The 17,340-nt window shown below is 39.6% G+C and overlaps 1 protein-coding gene and 1 long non-coding RNA gene across 3 annotated transcripts in view; one reads left to right on the top strand and one right to left on the bottom strand.

Moving 5' to 3' along the window:
* arhgef17 (Rho guanine nucleotide exchange factor (GEF) 17) overlaps positions 1 to 16,784 on the bottom strand; it is a 103,735-nt gene extending 86,951 nt beyond the window's left edge. For both annotated transcript variants that reach the window (XM_077193887.1, XM_077193888.1), the window contains exons 1-2: positions 15,786 to 16,784; positions 12,008 to 15,507 (exon numbers count right to left, since the gene is read on the bottom strand). In XM_077193887.1, the coding sequence (XP_077050002.1) occupies positions 12,008 to 15,507; positions 15,786 to 16,320 (4,035 nt within the window). In that variant the 5' untranslated portion in view covers positions 16,321 to 16,784. The remainder of the gene's footprint in view (positions 1 to 12,007; positions 15,508 to 15,785) is intronic.
* Positions 1 to 17,340, top strand: part of LOC143696964 (uncharacterized) — a 466,435-nt gene that overhangs the window by 156,157 nt on the left and 292,938 nt on the right. The window lies entirely within an intron of this gene.

The following is a 17,340-nucleotide window of genomic DNA, read 5'->3' as shown; positions in this document are numbered from 1 at the left end:
CTTCAAACTACCCAATTTCCAGGCATTCATCTGACTGACTGACTAAACCTCAGAGGAGGGACAGCCAACGAGGGGTCGTGGCCCTGGCCCAATCTATGCCAGCCAGCCAAGCACCAAAATCCAGCTCTTTAAGCGTGCGCATGTCTGATTTAGAAACATTTTTGCTGGCATTCTTTGTCTATATTAAGGTTCTAATATTGGAGAAAGAGCAGAGTCTGAAAAGGAAAAACAAACCGAATGTCTATTTCAGGACTGTCAAACATCACTTTAAAAAGCTGCGCAAATTCAGTTCCGGACCACCCTTAACGCGTTGTGAAACCCAAACACAGATAATTATACCACAGCAACGTTAACAGTTCCTGAAGTGTTACGTTAGCCTCCAATCATGCTAAAGTTCCAAGCATGTGACGTTATCCTTGCAGTTACTCCTACTATTATGGCCTGTTGAAAGCATACAGTATAACCAACTCATGTGAGAAGTAATCTAAAACAAAACTACTAGCTTGACGATTATTTCATGAAATGAAACAATTAAAAGGAACAAAAGTTGAGCATACATTCAACTTTACCAGCATTAAAGGTGAAGCGATACCAAACAAACCTGCAAAAGTACTACATTACTACTTCCAAAACACTTCCTCCATCTTTCATTGGTCGTTCAAACAAGTAGTCCCTTCCCAAAATGGCACCATTGGTTGATAGCAACGCAGAGGACAGTCAATTAACTCTACCAAGCTCTATTTTCTCAATAGACAATGTTCAGACTATAATAATAATAATAGTTAAAAAAAACAATGTTTGAATGCAAACCATGAATGAAAAACCTGCCTGATTTTTGCAGTCTTTACACTTTTCCAGAACCTTCTTCCTAGAGAAGGGACTTGAGGTCTTGTAGTCTTTCCTGCCATCACCATAGAAACGTGAAGCCCCTCTAAACCGCCTCACTGACGCCATTAAACCCGAACAAAGAGTGAGACAGAGAGAGCAGGCGCAGAGATCTAGATCGTTCTCCTTAAATTTGGCACACAGTCTACGAGTTTGATCTTGAGATGTGCCCATGTTGTCCTGCCAAGACCGAGTTGGTATGCATGTGAATGTGTCAGTCAGAGAGGGACTGCCTCTCCGGTCTACCCACATTCTGAAGGCCCTGGAGCCCACATGCTCATTTATGCCCTGGCCTGCTACAGTACATGCATTGTCCGTGAGGGACAGCAAGTGGGCTCGGACGCCAATGAGGAAACGCTTGAAGGACGAGGACGGGTTTCATTGTACCGTCAACTCCGTCACACTCAGAATGTATCATAGCTGCGATTTATTAACAGACAAATAAATATAGAGTACACTTCCATTCAAACGTTTGGGTTTGGTAAGATTTTTGTTTTTGATAGTCTCTTATGCTAACGAAGACTGCAGGCTCATTCCGTCTGAACTCAACCAGAGGTCCTCGGCTTTTGATTTTGATCTTTTTTCTTTCTGGTGAAAGAAAAATCTCATAAATGAAGAAGAAAGCCAAAATATTAAATGTCATGTAAAAATGACTTAAGCATAATGATCCTGCCATCTTTCCTTAACTTTTATTTTTGGTATCTTCATTTTAAGGGCCCAATATGGTTGAATCCCAGGGATATGGAGATCTTAATGCGGTTCCATGAGTAAATTGGTAAATTGTACACATTTTCAGTGGTTAAAAAACAAATGTGAGTCACTTTGCATACAGCTGATACTTTTTTCTTTAAAGAGAAATATCTAAAGAACAAATAATGTATCTTAATACCCTTCTAGATTCTAATTCTTAATAAAATTTTCTTTTGGAATCTTTTAAGGTCCTAAATGGTTCAATCCCAAAGATAGTGGGATGTCAATGCGGTATCGTGAAGTTGCAATACTGTGTATTTGAACTCTTGGTAGCCTCAGAAGCTGTAAAAATGGACAAAATCCCTTCTTCCAATTATCCCTGAAACTGATTCAAATATAGATTCTCATAAATACACTTTTGAGACCAAGTTAAGGTGCCTCAACTTAACCATTTCTTTGTATTTTTGACACTCAGAGAGGTGTGTTGTATGCAACTGTTTTGATATAAGGAAATAAGATTAAAATTCTAGTTTCAACTTTATTTATTCTTTAGACATTCCCCTTTAAAGTAAAAAAAAAAAAAATTTGAACATGGATCCGCACTGAGATCCCCATATCAATGGGATTGAACCATATATGGGCCTTGAAAATGAAGATTTCTAAAGAAAAGTTTGAACCAGAATCTAAAATCACATTGAGAAAACTTTATCACTTTTAGAGTTACAGACACGCAAACTTTGGAAAAAGAATATTCATGGCATTCAGACACGTATATATTTTATGCAATTGCCGAGATACATTTCTAGTTTCAACATTATTTGATCTTCAGATATTTCACATTGAAAGGAAAAAGTATCAGCTGTGTGCAAACTGACCCACATTTGGTTTTTCGACCACTAAAAATGTGTGCAATTGAACAATTTACTCATGGAACCGCATTAAGATCCCCATATCTCGGGATTGAACCATATTTGGCCTTGAAAATTAAGATACCTAAAGAAATGTTTGTGACGAACCAGAATCTAAAGTGATATTAAGATATATTTAATACTTCTTGAGTTACAGGCATGCAAACTTCGGGCAAAACAACATAAGAAGTGCTTTTTTGAACTGTCACCATTGCCGTTTAATGCAACAAACATTTCTAAATTCAACAGATTTTACTAATAGACCTACTAATCTTTGTGTAAAAATAAAAAGATGATGATGCCATCTTTCTAAAGTCATTTTTACCCCCCTGCAATTTATTTATGTTGGCCTGTCTTCAGAAAAAATATTAACAAAATAAAAAATTTGAGTCTGGGAAGTTTCTGAGATTTGGTTAATTGACATGGAATGATCCTGCAATGTAATTAATGATGTAATTAAAAGCTGAATTTTCAGCATCACTCCTCCAGTCTGTAGTCACACGATCATTCATAAACCATTCATGCTGATTTGCTGCTCATTCATTTTTAAGATCAATATTGTAAACAGTAGTGTTGATTAATATTTTTGTGGAAACCAAGATACATTTTCTTTGATGAATAGAAAGTTCAAAATAACAGCATTTATTTGGAATAAGTATCTTCCTTAACGTTATAAATGTCTTTTCAGACACTTTTGATCAATTTAATGCGTCCTCGCTGAATAAAAGCTATAATTTCTCAAAAAAATTCTTACTGACCTCAAACTTTTGAAGGGCAGATGTAAATGTAAGATGTAAATACCATCTTGTTGATGTGTAACAATCAAGATAAATCCACATGAAATCCAAATAACTAAGTTATACAAGAGTCAAATTCCCAAGTTACATCAAATTCTTCTAAAACTGAAATTGATTAAGGTAAACAAGCTCAGTTTCTAAAACAAAAACACTGCTCCATTCCTGAAGATTCCACAAAGACATTTGTGATTTTCTAAATAGAATTTATGCAAAAGAGGTGGTTCTTTTCCATGTTGTCCAAACTTGTGGAGAACACTGATCCAAAGTGGAAAATAATGAAATATGGATGTCTTACCCACATCACACACACAGCTCCAGTATTCCGGGTTTATAAAAAGGGAAAAGAACCACAACATGGAGAAGATAGCTGATTAAAATACACAAAATTCAAATAGCACAGTCATAAATCATGCATTTTGTCTTTGTTCCCTAAGATGACAGACAAATATGCTTTTTTAATAACCGCACACACAGAAGTCCAATGACAAGAAATAAATTAGACGGGCAGCAGTGATTCTTTAGAGAACCCCAGAAAGTGGATAAACCATTCTCTCCCGCATAAGCAAACAGAACACTGTAATTACAGAGGGTGGTACCATCATAATGAGAGACAGAGAAAGCAAAGTTATAACTGACAGAGTATAAAACACTAGGGACAAAGAAAGAAGAAAGCTGATATAATGACATAACAATAATAATTAGTAGCGCTTGTTAAAGCAAACATCACTATATATTTGTGCTCATACTTCAGATTGAGGGGTTGTTCTAAACCTCTAACCCCAAGAATGAAATTTTGGCATGCTTACCATTTGTGGTCATGGACAAAAATGATACCTTGAACCATGCAGCTTGTTGTGGAAAGCTGTTAGTTACTTGATTATTTCCACTTGCAAGACAATTTTTTTTTAAACTTGTGGGTGCAGGACTCTTTTTAAAACCACCTAAATATGACTAAATATGAGAACACCCTAGTAAACACCCATCACCCTAGCATCATGTATACAGGTAAAAATCACCCATAAAGTCAATCTTTTAGAATAATATTTGGTCATCTGAACAGTTAAACATCACTACAAAGGTATTGTGGATAAAGAGTCTAATTAATATTATATTTTTATTTAATGCCGGTCAAATGCATTCGGGCTCCGCATGATTAACATCGCGCAACATCGGTATCACACGTGCACAAGGAACGCACATGTTGGGAACCTTGTGATTTACGGCCGGCTCACACCGCAAGAGTGAGCAGCGCGTTTTTTTTTTCTTTCGGCGTGCATGTTGTTAATCAATGAGTGCATTCACCGGAGAAGGAGCGTTGCGTGAGCGTCAAGCAGGAGCAGCGCGTGATCAATGGTGAAGCTTCTGTTTGCTAAAGAAAAACTTGCCATTGATGTACAAGTGATTGCAATAGGCCTGTGTGTGTGCAAGGCTATATTTATTTTATTTTCATTTGTTATTTATATATTATTATATTATTGCCATTACCTGCTTTCATACAGATGTTTAGTTTGCTAAATATATCAATTTATTTTAGTTGGATATTGGATGTGAAAAGAAGGAAACAATTCTTCCATAACACTGCACCTAAGATGTGTGTGAATTTCCCACACCAGGAGTATATAGTTCTATGCAAAAAGTAAAATGTTCTATTAAAGAAAAGATAGAAAATAAATATTTGTGTGTGCTGTAAAGTGGTTAGAAAAAATGAAATCGGAATCGGCTAAAATCGGTATCGGCAGGTCAAACTCAATGAAAAAACAGAAATCAGAATTGGCCTAGAAAATTGTAATCGGTGCATCTCTAGTGTGTGTGTGTGTGTATATATGTGTATATATATTAGTGCTGGGCAACGATTAATCATGATTAATCGCATCCAAAATAAAAGTTCATATTTACATAATATATGTGTTTAATTATTTTGTGTATATATGTATATATATATATATATATATAAATAAATATGCATGTATATATATTTAAGAAAAATGTGTTATTTACATGTAAAACACTTATTTATTTATATGTAATATAAATTGTTTAATATATATATATATATATATATACATGCAAACATTTAAATATAAACATGCATATGCATATATATATATAATGTATATTTTACGTAATTTTATTATTTGTTTCATATTAAATAATTTATAATAAATAAATAATTGCAGCATTTTTTTCAAATTAGTCGAACAACAATAAATGTGGCCAAACTTTAAGAGTGATACTTCTCTCAATAAACAGACACCATGACAGTTACAATTGCCCTTTTCTTTTCTTGTTCCCCTCTCCATTTCTCTTCAATTCCATGCGTTGAGTTCATCTCAATAAATCAGTGCAATGCAGAAGGCTTACATGGAAGATAAACAAATCAACACACAAACACTGGAGCTGTGCCAGATGTACCATGGGAAAGGGTGAACTGCATCATTCTGTGACCCTGTTCTCATACTGAAGCTCTTACACACCCTACCACTCATAACAAAACAAACAAACACACAAGACAAGCCCATCTGCTGTTTTTTTTTAATTTTCAAACTCGCACTTTGAAGTTAAAATAGCAAAATAATGCATAATAATGAACAATAAGTTAGTTTAAAAGTAGTCTAAGTCACATTAATGTGTGTCATTTTATTCAAAAGAATAAAATGACAAAACTTTATTTATGATTCTCTTCAGAGGGAGAGAGAGAGAGAGGTGAAAGAACTATTCTTAGTCCAGATTTAGTAAAACTGAAGCCAAAATAAAACAATATATATATATATATAAATAACCTTTTGAAGAAAAACGTAGACTTGAAAACAAGTAATACGCAAGAGAAAACCACTAATAACACCGTGTCTACACCGGATGCGAGCGGTGCGACACGACAAATACTCGGAAGTAAACGGATGCCTCCTATTTATGCCGTATACCAAGCACTTGCAATACTTTTCATATGAAGGACAAATGCATTTGCAACAGTCGCTTTGTCGCGTCCAGTGTAGACAGCTTCTAGCTGTTGCGGCCGTGTCGCATCCAGTGTAGACATGGTGTAATTCTCAAATTACAAATGTCTGAATTCAGGCCGTGGTTACACACAAGATTCGGAGATAAACCACCTGTTTGATTATCATGAGGCCTTGAGATCCTGCGTTTCTTTTACCGGAAGTAAGAGTGGATATGTGTCGACGGAATGACAAGTGACCTTCAAAAACAGTTTCATTTCGAGAGGGGGCAACATGAGGAATTTTGTCAAATAAGTGTAACACGCATTCTCGAACGTCTATCACACGGATGCTGAAGAATTGAGTTAGAGACCTCAGTTTAGAGCAAAACACAAAATTGATCAGGTGGGGGGGGGGGGGGGGGGGGGGGGGGTTACTAGGGGGGAACAAGAAAAGAAGCCTAAGATGGAGATATGGGTGGTCGGATTATAGAAATGAAGAAAAAAAAATACTGGTTCTGATTGGTGAGCCCTCATACTGACAAACCACCTACATAACACCTACATCTCCAATCACTTTGACGTTTCCCAAGTTCAACTAATCTGGTGTGAGATTTGATGCTGGCAGTATTTTACCCTCATCTGCATTACAGAACGCTTGAGTTTAACTCTAAATGCGCACACCCTCATGCTTACAGAGACCACCAACAGTAGAAAACACCAGTAGAAGCCTCTTCTGATGATGGATAGGGATTTACATCTAAATATAAGCAATAAAAATAGTAGGACCATGATTAATCAGATCATGAATGTGTAAATGCATTAAGGAAAGAACTACATACTGGGCATCAGTGCAATTCAAATCAAATCCCAAAGGATAAAACCAAGTTAGAGGGAATGAAATCAATATTCCTGATAACAGATAGCAGAGGAAGTCGAGTCCAGGTCACAATGATCAACCGACATAACACAGCCCTGATGTCTCGTGGGGTCATGACCCCTGTGTGAATGCTTCTGCTCTGGTGAAATTATGGGTAGTTGTCCAAAAAGTACTGAGCATCGAAATTTGTGTGGGGGGTGGGGGATGGAACATAATATACATATATGAAATGACTCAAATTTTACAATAAAATTACCATGTAAACTACAAAAATATAAAAATTTGATTCAAAATATTAATAAAAAAACTAAAATAACACTATTTAAACATTAGTACAATATTCCTTGAACCTTTATAATGATTGTCCTATTCTGAAGGTTATCTGCCCATTAAAGCGGCTCATCCTGTTAATGTCTCTCTCACTCTCCTCTGAAAGCCATATGCAGACAGCTCAGGAGCTGAGGAACATTGTGGAGGGATGAAGTCATTTTTGTCATTCTTCCAGAAAAGAGATTCAGCCCTGATATCAGGTACTCTGACAGGGAGGAATGGTGGGAATAATGGATGACAGGAAGGCTGTAAAATAAAAGAAAAGAAAAGTGATACTTGAAAATGAAAGGCGGGAGAAAATAAGGACTGATTAAATGTAAATGAAGCAAGCAAAAGAGCACAGGAAAATAGAGGTGAAGACAAAACGGGGTCTAGTTGTTTTCCTGTTGTTTTCATTTAAACAGGCACCAGGAATGTGGCCTTCTTTTCCTTCACTACAGCAAAACGGCCATGAACACAACAGCCGGAACAGAAAAGAGGTGAAAGAAAATGTTATATATAATGGCTTTGGCAACTTAATGAAATCGAACGGGCCAATCAACTGTATGGTTACACAATACAATTCTTACAAATATCTTCTTTTGTGTTCAACAGAAGAAATAAATTCATACAGGTTTGGAACAACTTGAGGGTGAGTAAATGATGACAGAATTTAATTTTTGGGTGAACTATCCCTTTAAAATGGTTCGCAATCTTGCTGTCTGAGCTGCTAAAAAGTGTCAAAAAGACCTTTGAAATCAGTCAACAGTCCTTTTGACCAGTCTTAAACCAGTACACCAGCTTAGCCTAGTAAAGCTGTTTTTGTTCTTCAGCAGACACATGAACACATGAATCATTCACAATAGCAGCAGGGACAGTGTAAGCAAGTTTAAGGGTGAGAAAATCTACACACACCTCCAAGACATCCAGGCATTACATTAAAACACTGACTCACAAGTGTCTGAGTGAAGTGAACACACAGGGAATTACTCTCGGTTAGAAAGAACGGCACAGACATGACTGTGTCCCCTCTGAGAAAACAGTCCAATCGAAGGCAGACAGCAAACACATGCACTCATTTTAACTGAGCCTTTAATCCAGCTAAAGACACTGAGCAGCAGTTACAGCCAGAACAGCATCAAAGCTCTGACAAGTCATGCAAACACAGCACAGTCGTCTGGAGTGTGTGTGTTTGTGTGTGTGTGTACTGTCTCACGCCTGGCACTTTGTTTCTAAACAGTCTCCCGAGCAGAGCGGCACATTCCAGCCTCTGCATCTCATCAAACATATTAGTAACCACAACAACTTCCTGTTTCTGTTCCCCAGCTTCCTGTCTGCCCAGGATCACTCGGCACAGGCGCTGATAAAGGAGCAGAGACGCACACACACACACACACACACACACACGACTTTTGACTGCAGACTTTGTTTTTTTTTTGGCAAACGGAGTACAGTTTGAGACTTTGTTGAGATCTCTTCTGAAACAAGCAAGCCTTTTCCATCAGTTGTATTTGAAATATAAAATTGTGTTTACAGGCACTTACAATGGAAATCTATGGGGCAAGGCACTGCACTGGAAGCAACATTACAATATGCACTGATTTAAAAATATAGCCTAACATGAAACTAGTTTGATAGAATCGCTTACTTTATGCATTGTTATATCCAATCCTTCAACTTTGACGTCACAAACATTACTATTTACATGGAATAAACTCCAGCCAATGGCATTACATCATTAATGCATAACCAGATGCTTATACAACTAAAAAGGTAGTCTCATCTTAAAAATGGACAATTTAGAATACTTTAAGGATCAAATAAATTTATTTTAACTCAGTAAAATATTAATAATATATATTAATAATAAAATATTAGTAATATATTCAAGTGCTTTACAAAAACACGTGCTTCACATGTCTCCTTATAAACCCTCTAAAAGACCTCATAGAAGTGCATTAATGTAACTCCAATTAACATTATTGTTTTTAAAACTTAACCTTAAATTCTGTGATAATCAAACAAATGCCACATATGTCATTCAACATTCAACACACATTCATTCAAGAGCTTCAGAAACTTCGTTTTTTTGTCATTATGACATTATCAACACAAACACATTTGTGATATAGTACATGGGGGTTATTTAGAAGGCTGTGCTTTTGATGCGTTATTTTATCTCAGATCTTTTGCTTGTCTTTGTACAGCTGAGCAGAATGTGTTAACCCTCCTCTATCAGTTTCACATTACCTCAGCATTAAGACATCTTCACAGGTTGCTCACAAAGAGCTCAATCTGAGGGCGTTTTCCATCCACAGCCTGTCCACATGTGTTTTTCCTTCTTTTTCAGGGGTGTGTTTACAGTTTCTGATCATCACAACCTCACGGAATACTTGGCTAACCCATCTCTCTCTCTCTCACACACACACACACACACACACACACACACACACACACACACACACACACACACACACACACACACACACACACACACACACACACACACACACACACACACACACACACACACACACACACACACACACACACACACACACACACACACACACACACACCAGCCCCTGTAATAAACACCCTGTGTTTATGTTCTGAAGCACTCCAAGCCTCAATATTCATTAACCCACTAGTGTCAGATGTCCGTACTCTCCTCTTTCGCTGAAGAGCAAGTACAGTGATGCAGTCAAGATAATTACCAAGGCCTCAACTTTTACCTAACAACAACCATTATACTGTGGTAAGTGATTACATGATGACCCAAATCAGAAAAAAACAGAAAATAACTCCAAACATATGGAAATAACTATTTATAAGTTTACTTTAAATAAACTGAAAGAAAATGCAATCCATTTGCCCCAAAACGTATTTGGACACTTTGAATGTCAAAGATTGGATGTCATTGCATTATTTCACTACATACCAAACTTTTTTCTTAAAAGGAAAGATAAGCATTTGCTTATTGATATTTAGTTATATAATGAAATGACACTCATCCATATTTAACAGTGGCTTAAGTGTACAAATACTTTCTAAGGTCACTATATATTTATATGCAGATGGCATGTGCTGCAGACAAAATCTTTTGGACAATGTTAGAAAATGATGGAGAAAAAACATGAAATAAACATCAAACAGCCCTACACATGTCATAAAGCAGGTATTAGTCTCTGGAAATGTGCCTGGAGCTTAAGAGGAGGAACATTTAGCTCTATTTACACTTTGTGTTATCATTAGCCGCAGTACGAATGTGTGTGTGTGTGAGTGCCTGCAACAGAGTGAAAAGCGTGTGCAAGTCAATGATGGACTCAAATTAGACTGCATAATCCCGGCTGAATGAAAAGGCCATACAAACATTTCCCCACTGGGCACTTCATAATGACCCTTGAAAGAAAAAAAAAGAATAATAAAAAAAAAGGAATTTGGGGGCTATAGAGGCCAACAGAATGTTACTCAAACTCATCTGCACCCTTTATATAATCATCCAATATCAGGCCGCTCCAAACACGGCCCTAAGTGGACCACAATACTGAAAGGACAAGCTGGCACAGACGAAATCTCAGGAAAATACAGCACCATAAAAGGTGGACTGAGGAAAACTATGACCAAACCCTGTGTCTAAGACAGACCAACCGTGCTACAGAGGGCTTACCAAGTCATACAGAGAAATAATCCATCACTAAGAGTTTGCAAGACTTCGGAAAACATCACAAACCTCGGACATACACTACCAAACATAACGCTGTTAAATATTATGTATTTTAATGGCATTTCTCCCTAAGGTCAGTTTGGTAACACAAACCATTTTTGAAGGTTAGTTTTAGCTGTTTTAACCTTCAATAGAACAGAGAAAACATTATATAAATACACAAGAGGGTAAAGCATTCCTTTCAAAATATGTGTAGAATGCCAGAAATATTATGACTTTTCATAAGAGTCAAGTAAACAAAGGAATTTGCAGCAGACAGAGGGAGAAACACACACACAGAGATGCATACGTACACAGTGCACAAACACACAGCAGGCACTGGACCAAAACGAAGGTAGGCTAAGTAAAAGAACAACAACATGATTCCAGAATAACCTGCAGGGGGGGAAAATATGCCCTTCATATTTCTAAGAAATATCGTTCTGCTCTTTTCATCAGAGACATAGTCAGGAACAGTAAATTCAGCTGCACAGCCTGCACTACAACCTGAGGTAACAACATGTCAAACAGTACACAAATAAATACATGATTTTGCACACACATGCCCACTCAAGCTAAAGGCCTTGGAAGTCTCATCTAAGTTCTCTTCAGACTGAGTGATATATCAGTTTTATCCTTAATCTAACTCAGCCCAACACACCAGCATGAAGGTCTCATAAAATGAAAAACTATGCAAAAACACACTGACTTGCTTTGCACACACATTTCAACAGTTAGACAGTAGAAACAATTAGAAAGTTAAAAAACTACTTCCAATCAACCATCTTTGCTATGTTTTTATAGATATACACATCTGCTAGAACTTACGTCATAACTCGCCATAAACAAACAATTCAAAGACATTTAATTACCCAACATAGAGAATAGAACATCACTCACCACTCTTGGTTTGGCCTTCAGAGGGACAGTGGAAAGTTCCTCACTGGACTTCCTCTCCAGTTTTGGCTCAGTGGTGGGATCTAAAGGTGTGGAAGTAGTGCCCTCCATTATAACCCCACCAGTGGCTGCTGAGGTCTCCGCAGGGTACTCTGGAGAGTTCAGGGCCAAGATGTATTGCTCAGTGACATCCTCTAATGATGGGGTGTCCTCCCCTGGGACTATTTTGTTGGGCGGTAAAGACTCCTGGCTAGACCTCTGGAGATCCTGGGATACGTGGCCATGTGAAGGAGTGATAGGCACAAATGTGGCAGGTTCACTGGCATGACGCACATGTTTGGGTCTGACCTTTGAGTTTGGAAGCTGGGGGAGGATGGATGTGGAGGACTGCTCTTCGCCTTGTTCATCTAACTGATCCCCATCATCACAAGACACCTGATGGGTAAAGCGGTTTGTGCGTTTTTTGGGGCTTCTGCGAGTGATGCGAGGAGACAAAACCTGAGCTAGCTTAGGATCAAAAGGAAAGGAGGTCTCCCCTGCTGCTTTTGTTTCTCCATTATGACCAAGGTGGGAGGGCAAAACATGCTCAGACTGAGAACGAGACCTTCTGGTTGGACAATAAAGTTGTCGTTGTTCACTGTTCAGTGCCCATAGCTCATCTCTTTGCTCAGATAAGATGGGCTCACTGCTAGAAGGTGGTATGGATTGTTCTTGTTCACTAATTGGCTCGCTGGGATGCTTTTGAAATTCTAGGACTGTATCCACCAATTCTCCACGTCTACTGGGGTCGCTAAAGCTCTTTTTCTTCACAGCCTTGCCATTTGCTTTCTCATCAATAAGATTGTCCATTGCACCAGGTTCACAAACAATGCTCTGAATCACAGTACTGTAATCTTTCAGGCTGTCACTACACACGGAAAGGTCACTGGCAGCACTGCCTGTATATTCAGAAAGGTCTGCAGCAGAGGACTCCACACCACCCACCTTGGAGTTTAGAGAGAGTGCACCGAGCAGGTTGCTGTCCATGGAGAAGCTCTTTCCGCCATCCTCTGCAACAGAACAACGTCTATGAGGCATGGGATCACTCAAGGAGCGGTATGCAGACTCACCGTTAGACTCTCCGTTACTGCCATTGCTGGACTCTGAACCATTGTTTCCAGCTGAGGAAAATTTCCTTCGCCTGCGAATAGCACTAGGAGTAGACGGAGCCTCTAAGGCCCCCTGGTTTACATTTTTACAGCTGCTAATGTCTCCTCCGGTGGCTACTCCCTCATGCTCTGTCCTAACAGAAGGAACCTGAGATGAAAGAGATTCCTCTGGTTTTGTATCAGGCGACTGCTCTTCGTACAACCCTGACTGATTCCAACTGATGAGAGTCTGACCCAGCAAGTCTTTACTGCTGGGCAGCCCCCCATATGAGCCAACCTCTGGCTCTGTGACAATTCCTTCATCTGTCAGGCTAGATTCATGACCAGAGAGTTCATCCAATGACTTATCACAGAACATGTTCTCCTCTGAATTTCCCTTCTGTAAACATTTTTCACTTTTTCCATCGGCATCCCCTTCCTTACACCCAGTAAAAACAGGGTGTTCAAGTCTCTTTAACTCCTGTTTTGCCTTATTTTCTTTTACAGTGTCTATTTTAGTGTCACTGCTTTTTGTCTTGACATGGTCTTCTTCCTCATCATCATCATCATCATCCTTACTTTCACTCATTTGACAAATGTCTCTTATTACCTGTCTGGCTTCCTGTACATAGCGGTCTTGTAGAGGGGTCGGCATTGGCTCGTCGTAACCATAGGTACTTTTGCAGTCATCGCTCTCCACCTCCCTGTCAGCAATCACCACCTGCTCACCACTGCCTTCAGAGTCTAGCCGTTGCTCGGAAGAACTCCTCAAACTTGGCCCGCTACAATATTGCTGTCCTACTGGCTTCTCAGAGTAAGTGAACGACTTGGCCCTCCTCAAAGTAGCAGTAAGATCCTTCAGTGACGGGCGTCCATGGTGCGGCCGATTTGTCCTGGAGCCCATTCTGTACACAGATGCGCCTTGAACAGAGTTCAGATTGTCCTCATCATCTTGTCCTTTTTTTCTCATTCTTAACTCAGACAGATCAGTCTTAAGGTAGCTAAGAAGCGACAGAGTTTCTGAGGCAATGTCAGGGTTGGACATAGAGATCCTGTTCCTGTCTTTCTCATTATTTAAGGAGTGGCAGAATACTCTGTTTTCTGAACTGCTTGTTTTACAGTCTGGTGGGATCAGGCTGGGCACAAGCTTAGGGCGAACTCGAACTGGGGCACGGGAAAAGTTATCTCCATGTCCAAAACTAGGCGAGCGGTACATAGTGGCATTGCCATGGTATGTTTTACTAAGAACCGCTAATGATGCCCTGCTGAAGCTGTGGATATTGGATGGCTTATCCTCTTCTTTTAATGTCTCTGTGCTGGAATACCTGCTACTATTTTTTGACCCCAACGGACTAGATATAAATGAGGGTATGGTGACTTTTGAAACCCGTGACACCTGAGGAACAGGGCTAGTTCCGACTGACCCCTCAAAATTTCTATATAGGTGTCTAAAACTGTCCTTAGTCATATGAGACAGTTGAGATGGATTGTCTCGTGCCCATGACATGCCCGCATAACAACCTCTAGAACGGAAACCCTCAATCCTGCGGCCCACCGTCTGAGAATCACACGGCTCCATCATTACAGGCTGGTTGTCACTGTCATCTGACTCCTCATTGTCCCTGCTGCAACTGCTTTTCTTCTTTTTCCGTAGCGAGCGACGTCTTATGTCCCTGTTGTGTTGAGTTAGTTCTGCAGGGCTGTCGTCCTCACTACCTGAGGACCTTCCTCTCAATTTAGCCTTAGTGCCATGCTTGTTTTGAGGGAAGTTACCAACTGTCCATCCACTTAACTCCTCGTTGTCTTCTCCAGAGCTCAGTCTTCCCCGAGCACTGGCTAGTTCTATGGAGAGCCCTGTCTGTGGTTGGGAGGAGTTATGCGTGGAATGCGAGCTATCCAGTGGCTGTGGCTGCTCTGCCCTCTGTCTCTGCTCCTGCAGCTGCCAACGGTGAGACCTGAGGGGCAAAGCAGTCGTTCTACTGTGTAGTGGGGGAGCAGGTGTAGAATCACAATTCAAAAACTCACAAGAATTGCTTTTAGCACTTAAATGATGGAAGTCAGGGATTGAATAGTCCACATACAATGCACTGTTGTCATGATGAGAGCTGTTTGTGTCTTGCCAGGCTCCACTTGACTGGTGGGGGGACTGTTTTTCACTTTTGTCTGGAGTTGAAATGCCCTCTTTAGCATCAAAATGCTGGAGGTGTTGACAGGCAGATTTCAAGTCATCCGCATCTGAGGTTGACCTATGTTGTTTTCTGTGTCCATCACCAAATAGTTCTCTAATCTTAGTAACGCTTGGCCAGTTTGCATCAACATGAACAGTCTCTCCATAGGAAGGGTGATAGCCACGACGAGATTTGCATGTTGGGCTCCCTAAGACAAAAACATTGTTTTTTTTACTCACAGTATGATAGTTTAAATGCATTTACATGTATTCATCAAGCAGCCATTCAAATGCAGAAAATCACTGGCAATCTGTCATTTAACAGTCAACGATATACAGTACACAACGCCAAAGTTTTAAGTACAAACCAGATCAGTACTTTTTTTTAGCAGTTTTGAGCAGTGTAGTAGCTTTGTTTATGGTTGACGATTAGTTAAGCTCTAATAGGCTAAATAAGAACCAAGGATTTCAAAACAGTGTTTCTTACCTGTATTTGTGCCACCCACCGTCTTCCTGAGCCTGTGTTTATCTGCTCTGTCCGAATCCGATTCTGACACTGACTCTTGAGCAGAGCAACATTTGTTACCGTCTTTAAATTTCTCTTTCACAGACTCCGAAAACTCCTTGGATAAGCAACCACTCTCGTTCAAAGACGAATCGTCGGCACTTATTGTGTTTTTAACGCTTCCAGTGTTGACTAAAGAGCTCTGTGTCCCGGCTGTGCTCAAACTGAACTTCTCAGAGAGCTCACGAACCGATGGAGATATTCCATGAGACGCTTTCTTGAGGTCTGCGGTTGAGAGGCTGGCCGCTGAGATTTTGGAAACTTTTCTGGATACAGAAACAGCGTGCGTCGCTTGTGATGGCTGAGCGCTGTGCTCTACGGCGTCTGGGGGAAGGGCACCGCACCTATCCAAGTCCTCTCCAAATGATCGCCGGTTCTTTGCGCTCCAGCTTTCCAACTTTTTGAAAGAGACGCTTCTACATACAGACGCTTTTCTCTCGCTTTCCCTTTCAGCCATTGCGATGCCTGTCCTCCCACTTGTCCTTCTTGCTTTCTCTCAGTTCATTGATAAATAGACCGCACTTTCCTTTCCCTTCTTTATCCGTGGTTGCCTTTACCCCCTGAAAACAACTTACAATGCCCCCATTAACCACAAAAGTTTCTTGGCAGTGTTTTCAAGAGAGGAGGACAAAAAAAAAACTTCAGGAACAACAGATGAGATTGTTCACTAAAACAGAGTTATATCCCAAGAACTTTGTGCATGTTTGCCTCCCTTAGTGTCCATACATGCATTTAGAAAGAGCTCAAAGTTTAGGCAAAAAATTCCCAAGTGTTTCAGCCCAACAAACACTAGAAAAACGCTTGAATAATGTACTTTTTCCAAGGTAAATCCCATTTCCTTGGCCGACTGTCTTTCTTCATACGCATCTTTTATTTTAAGCTTGACAAAGTGCGCTCAGCCTTTTTTTAGGCACAATTAAGGGTTTCCGTGACTTGTGGCTTTTTACATGCAGATAGTTACTTGGATTGGGGGCGGGACTAAAACATGAGGTCGGGGTTAGAGAGAGAGAGAGACCCCTGGGGAAAATGAGGGGGGATCAAGCTTTTCCTCTTTCTGATGTGAGAGAGAAGATAATGCTGACATTAGGCTTCAGTTCGAAAATGCACAGTGGGAAACTGTTGAACAAATGATCATCTTCAGTTGTTCTGCTCAGCTTTGGGAAGGCTGAGACAGATAAATCTAGTTATTGCCTTTTTAACCAAAAGCTCTGTTTGTATGCATAACTAGCTTTACAGTAAACACTTTTGCAGTCCTTTGTTTCGAAGGGTTATTTTCTCTCTTCCTCTCTCCCCTTCTTTTTCGTCTATCTTACCTTTTATTTGCATGACTAGAGGGCACTCTAGTGGTCATATTCTTGATTACACAATTGCCTGACTGAATGTCATTGCTGAATGAGTGTCATTGCAAGGGATAGTTTACCCAAAAATGAAAATTCTGTCATGATGTTCCAAACCTGTATGAATTTCTTTCTTCTGT

Source organism: Siphateles boraxobius, unplaced genomic scaffold, assembly GCF_051911475.1.
Source record: "Siphateles boraxobius isolate OS27281-9 unplaced genomic scaffold, OSU_SipBor_1 31, whole genome shotgun sequence".
Taxonomy (NCBI): Eukaryota; Metazoa; Chordata; class Actinopteri; order Cypriniformes; family Leuciscidae; genus Siphateles; species Siphateles boraxobius.
Note: the sequence above shows the minus strand (reverse complement) of the source record. Positions and strands in the feature narration are given on the sequence as shown.